The 6,887-nt window shown below is 32.0% G+C and overlaps 1 protein-coding gene across 1 annotated transcript; it reads right to left on the bottom strand.

Moving 5' to 3' along the window:
- Positions 1-453: 453 nt before the first annotated feature.
- Positions 454-5,806, bottom strand: LOC112695517 (serine/threonine/tyrosine-protein kinase HT1). Its single transcript, XM_072199109.1, has 3 exons — positions 4,598-5,806; positions 1,861-2,316; positions 454-817 (listed from the first exon to the last, which is right to left on the bottom strand). Exons 1-3 carry the CDS (start codon positions 4,979-4,981, stop codon positions 566-568), a joined length of 1,092 nt encoding a protein of 363 aa, XP_072055210.1. The 5' UTR covers positions 4,982-5,806; the 3' UTR covers positions 454-565.
- Between the last annotated feature and the right edge of the window lie 1,081 nt (positions 5,807-6,887).

Raw genomic sequence — 6,887 nt, forward strand, 5'->3', positions numbered from 1 at the left:
GTTTAGAGATAGAGCATTATCTATGTTTAGGGCAAGCAATTACTTAGAACTTTTCTTGTTGCTTTCTTAGCATAGCTATCACCAATAATTATTGAAGAATGTTAGAAGGTCATTAGAAGTTATTATTTTTTATCATTAATTAGTCATTAATATTTAAAAGTATAAGGTAAAATATATTATTAATTACTAAATTAAAATAATTATATTAAAAGAATTAAATTCATGGCTAAATAATAATAAAAAATAATAAATTCTAACATTTCTCAAACACTAACATTTCTCTTAAATCTTAATTATTTTCTCGCACAAGCTTTTTTTTCTTTTTCTTTTTCTTTTTCCTTTCTCCATTAAGTAGTGCTAACGACAACTGTGTAAATTACCGTACTCTCTATATACTCATCAAATTTGACACCACTAACGTTCTTTAAAAAAAAAAGGTGCATAGACAGATCGGAAAGAGAAGAGAATAATTGCATCCATTAATTATTGGAAACAGTTTTGGTTCTTGGGATTGTGTATAAGAAGATTTGATTACGTGACACATGCAATATTGGAAAGAAGGATCCTAAGATTTGGAAGAAGAGGATACATGGCGACAGTTACACTTTGGTAAGCATTTGAGAACCAGATTACGTGGACGACGTGGTTTGTAATTGGTGAAAAATTCAGGATCTTTTTCCAGTGATTCTATGTAGCTCTCCAAAATAGTGACTATCTCATCAAAGTGTGGTCGTTTTTTCGGATTGCTTGACCAGCATTTGTTTATTAGATTACTAAATGCCCATGGACAATCACATGGTAATGGAGGCCTTGCATTCTGCACAAAATCACACGATTCAACAACACAATAGTGAATTTCAAATAGAAAGGAGATAGAGATAGAGCTTGCAACATTAACATATGTAATAAATGAGATGACATTATATTTAAACCAAGAAGTTATTAGTCTAACTGTTGTTTGTTCTTTTCAACACTCATAATTATGAACCACAATTTCTGATCATCTTCTAATTATACTTTGTTTACTATCTAGCACTTCTCTTGATTATATTATATTATACTCGAAACTATATTGTAGGATATTATTGTAGCACTTCTCTTCTCTCTCTTTCATTGCATCTATAACTTGTGATATATATTCTGGGCAGTGGGCATGTGGGAGAGAACAGAGAAGGGAGTGGTGGCAGAAATGATTGACTTTGACGAATATGGGCAGCAGATATAGAGAATCTTGAATGTTGTCAAAAGCATAAGGATCACGTGGATGTCATGCGAACCATATATGTATATAGAAAGATTATATTTTTGATGAGGTGTCTTGCACTGGTAACCAAGGATATCACATGCTCTGTTAAAGATCATGTATATACTGATTATGATTATGATAGAGGATAATGAATGAGATTTGCCTAACGCCCTCACATTTGAGAAGGGCACGGAGTACATTAGCCACCATAGATTAGGGTAGGTAATTATATAACTAATCACTCACTAAGAATGGTCTACTCATTATAACAACATTATTCCATGATGTTTTAGGTTTAAATTTTATTTGACTAATGTTATTCTTACAATTTCGTAAGCCTAACCTCTCAGTTCATGCTATTATACTTCTAAATGCTTGATCCAACTTAATGGCAATGTTTTCACATTGGTCTGGCAAAGTCACTATGCATATTTGGCATGTTTACTAATCTAAGCATGCCCGAAATTTCATATAACAAGCTCATGTATTTATTTAAGGCAGGTATGTGAAGTAATCATCTGACATATCCATGCAAATGCTAGTTTGCTATGACCATTAATAACATGCTCCACATGGTTAGCATATAATTAAATTTCAAAGCATTAATTAATTACCTTGTGAGTCACTGCAAATGCTGCCTGTTCTGGTGTCATATTCTCAAAGGGTGTTAGTCCTGTTAGAAGCTCCCAAAGAACAATGGCGAAACTGTAAACATCTACTTTCTTGGTATGGTGCTTCTCCTTGATCATTTCTGGCGCCATCCAACGGTAAGTTCCAGTGAACCCTTTAGCACTACCAATCTGGGATTCTAAGCACGAGATCCCAAAGTCTGCTACTTTGACACACATGTCTTCACCCAAGAGAAGATTCTCTGATTTGAGGTCCCTGTGGAGTATGCCCTGAGAGTGAAGGTATTGCATACCCTTGGCAATGTCTAAGGCTAGCTTTAGAACAAGTTCTAGAGGGAGTGAATGTGGTCCTTGCCTTTGAAGGAAGCTTCTCAATGAGCCACCAGCTAAGTATTCTGTGATTATGCAAAATACAGGGGGCTTCTTGCAAGCTCCTACAAACTGTAGGAACAATACATAATAAGTCAATTGAGCAGTTGCAACTACTTGCAAAATTTGTAGTCTCATCCTTATACACAATTGAGTCCCTAGCCTCATTACCTTCCTATTTGCATACCAATAGCAGTCATATTATAAGGCCAAAATACCGCATTGTCAAATTTTATGAATTCTCCCACTAACAACAATGAACTTGCTTGGGACAACAAAAATAATATAGGAAAATTTCATGTGTGTGCAAATGGGTGTGAGATCCCATACCAATTCATACTCCATTTCATTAAGATGAAATATAAAATTCTCTTTAATCAGTTCTTCAATCTTCAATTAATTAAGATGTGTATTGACAAAAGATAACATAGTTGGTATGTGAATATGATATTCAAACCCAGTTTTTGATATGGCTATCAGCCTACTACTATGTGAGGAGAAATATGGCATAAGAATGCATATTAACATATGTGTGGGTCCTAATTTACACATCTTCCATTTTGAAAAAAGTGGTATCCATATATCCTCTAATAAGTGTGTTCGCGGTCCAATTTAGTTCGATTATTTAGAGAAAAGTCATTCGCTTTACTACTATCTTTCTTTTCAGTTTTTTTAGTTATCAGTTTGTTTGCTTTTTAATTTTTTCGGTTTGATTAATCAATTTGGTTCGATCTGGACAGTTTTGAACATCCCTATCCTTTAACACCAAGACCCCCAAGTTTATGTATCATTATTCAAATGTATATATTACACCGCTCTAAACCAAAGGCCAAAGTACAATTAAAGACAAGGGAAATGCTACATCATAATTTATGCCTATGAATAGGAAGATAGAGTAGTAAACCAACTAACCATGGTCGGATCTCGACACTTTTGCTAAGTTCCACACATGTAATTGACTAATTGCTAATGACAGGTACACGTTAGGAATTGATGGTAAATAGCTTAAGCCCGTGATTCTCGCAGCCCTTTTTCTATCCATCAGTAAATTCAAGTATACTCTACTCTAATGCAACTCCTTTTTCCTGCTTATAACTTGCTTTATCCAAAGTACTACACTACTACCATAATTAAATCGACTATGCTAATTCGTTACTAAAATTAACTATTAATATAAAATATATCTTAAAATATAAATATATATTAAATATAAATTAAATTATATATATATTTAATTATTTATACAAAAATTTATTGATGATTAATTGTAGTATACAAATAATATTTTTTATAATTAAATATACGATATAAATGAAAACCAATAGTCAACAATATTTTCGTATTTACGAAAAAAAATGTATTTTATAACATCTTCGTACTTAGGTTTGGTTTCAGTTTAATTTTGTTTTGAATCCCACAACATGTCATATCATTATTTATAAGATTATATATCATGAATAATAAATTAAATATTAAATTTGTCACTTTAATAATTTTAGCTTAATTTAAATTTTATACAAAACAATAAAATTTAATTAATTTTTCATCAAAATAAAATCATCTCCTTATTAAGATTAATTTTATTTTATCAATCATTTTTAATACAAAATAAAATTTAAAAATAATCCACTTTTTTACGTATCATATTTAAAACTCTAATGTGTGTAGTTAGAAGAATTATAAATAATTCTTAAAAATTTTAAGATAAAAATATTATATATCTATGTTTGGTTCAAAATTTAAAAAGTTATTTTTAAACAAATTTAATTTTAAAAATTTAAAATACCATCATTTTAATTCTTACTTTTATTTTGAGTATATTAAATTTCCATAAAAATAAAATATGTTAATACTTGAACCACACACCGCTAGATTAATCTAAAGTTGCTATTGCTGTTAGAAACCGAAGAATACACTCCTATTGCTATGCTTTTGGAGTATTTTAAATAGGAGAAGTCTAGGGGCTAGTAGATTTATTAAAATTGGCTAGCACTTAGCCAGTAAAACAAAAATGAATGATTATTTATTATTAGATGAAATTTCACACCATTAAATACATTATTAATGGCTAATTGATAGCTACAATTCACAAAATCTGCTATCTCCTAACACTCCTCTTTTAAATATATTTTACTACATATCTATTTATAAACAAATATATAATTATTGATTTGTAAATTATTTTTTATGTACATATATTATTTTTTCAAAAAAAAAAACAACCATTTTTATATTAATTTATCATCATAAAATAATTAAAAAAATAAAAATCTAATAGAATAAATAATTATCAAATAATATTTAAGAATTTTTGTAGAATCCATTGTATTTGAGAGAGAGAGAGAGAGCTTACAGTAATGATATTAGGATGGTGCAAGCGAAAGAGAAGCGCAACCTCAGAAGTGAAGTGGTTCTCAAGCTGAGCAGCCAATTCCTCATCCTCCTCAGGCTGGCTCACAAGCTTGATGGCAACATCGATGTGCTTGTATATCCCTCTGTAGATCCTGCTGTGCCTTCCAGAAGCGAATTTCGAACCTATGAACAGCTGTGACAGATCAGCACTCCATTCCTCTTCTCCCTCTCCTTTAATGGCGGCACCGGACGACACTATGTACTTCGACCATGACACCGCTCTTCTGTATTCTCCCAGCGACAGCCTCCTCCCTCCTCTCCCTCTCCCTCCTGACTTCACGTTGTTCGACATTTCCTTCAACCAGTACAAGTTCTTCATCGCCATCGCCGCTACCTATGATCCCTCTCACACTCACAATCATCAATTTCTTCAACCCTCGCCAAAATGCACACTACATTTTTCTTTCAAGATTATCTTAGGAACGAAACGACGCCGTCGTTGTTCTCTTACTCTTAGGTATATTTATTAATTGTGTATTCTAACTTTTTCCTGCATCCACGGCTACCAGAGAGAAGAGAACAAATTTAGTTTTTTTTTTCCCTGTTGTTGAAAAGAATGGAATCTTAAATTAAAATCAAAGGAAATGAAAAAAAATAAAAAAGGAGAAAAGAATATGGAGAAACCTAGGAATCAGGGAAAAAAATGAGGGTTGTGGAAAGGGGAGGAAGGGGGAAGAGAAGAGGGGGGGGGGGGGGTTAAGAAGAGGTGAATTATTATAAATATATAGGAGGAGAAGAATGAGACGTGTGGTGAGGAGTGAAATAAAGAAAGGGAATAATGGAGGGAAGAGAGGTGGCTGATGTCTCATGTGTGTCTGAGTGTGAAGTCGCAGAAGCGAGAGACTACTGTGTTGTTTGTGTATATAGGCTCGCCCCCTCTCTCCCGCTTTCTCTCTCTTAACGTGCTGAGTTATAGTCATGAGGAGACAAGCTGGGTCTTCCTTGATTGTGACCCCTCTCATATCCTAACCTTTTTTCTTTTCTTTTTTCGTTCCACTTTCAAGTCAAGCTTCAACCCCATCCTTATTTTCATGTTATTTCATACCACTGCGGGGAGTAGAATCACCAACATCAATCAATCAATGATTATTAGTGTAACAAATTTCACAAGGGTAATCATTTTTACCCTCCAGTTAAAATAACCAATCACGTTCTTGGACCCTTGCGTACATATATAATTGATGACTTGGTATAATTTGTATGCGCTTAGATCTACTATATTTTGCACTACTACAGTACTACTTTTATGAAATATTGGCTATATATTATAATTAAAAATTGTTAGCCCACAAATGAAAATCTAATACTATTATTATTATTCGATATGTTACCCACAAGCTTAATTATTATGTTGATAATTTGATATTTATACTTTTATAATTAAGTCTTTATAATTTACAATTTTATAATTAAGCAAATTTGTTACATATTTAAATAATATTGTTATCTGAATCCAATGAAGTAGATCCAACATCAACAAAAATCTTTTTTATTAAAAAATATGCTATTACACACGCACATCATTCTTTCAACTAAGTCATTTACATTCACGCGCTACGTTATCGACGTTGTCATCGTCTTCTTTTTCGCGCTCCTTCTCTTTTTCCTTCTTTTTTTCCTTTTTCTTCTTCATGTGTTTTCTCTTCATCGTCATTCTTTTATTGCTGCTGTTATTGCTTTTATTGTAATAGCAGGTGAGGAGAAAGAGTTTTGAATTGTACAAGACAATGAGTCCAAATGAACCGAAATTATATAATGAATGCAACACAATTAACTCAAAAATGAACCGAAATTACATAACAATTGCGACATAATTAACTCAGAAATGAACCGAAATTTACCATAATGATTGCGACACATAAACTCAGTTTGAAAACAAGCATACAAACAAGACTGAATCATAAACAAAAACACATCTAAAATCAATTTTGGATCAGACAACGTCACTAATATATTTTTTTCTTTTTTGTTTGATATTTTCTTCTCTTTTTCTTGATTTTATTCCTCTCAAGAGAGTAAATCAAAAAGAAATTTGAGAAAATGAAATAAGAAGGTGAAAATGAAGAAGAAAAAGATGAAAGAGAAGAAGAAGAAGAAGAAGAAACAATAGAAGATGAAGAAAAAGAGAAGAAATAGTTTTGAATTGTGCAGGACAACAAGTCCAAATGCCCCTTAATTCACTCATAAATGAACTAAAATTATATGATGATTGCGACACAATTAACTCAAAA

The sequence above is a fragment of the Arachis hypogaea genome, chromosome 1 (assembly GCF_003086295.3).
Source record: "Arachis hypogaea cultivar Tifrunner chromosome 1, arahy.Tifrunner.gnm2.J5K5, whole genome shotgun sequence".
Classification (NCBI taxonomy): Eukaryota; Viridiplantae; Streptophyta; class Magnoliopsida; order Fabales; family Fabaceae; genus Arachis; species Arachis hypogaea.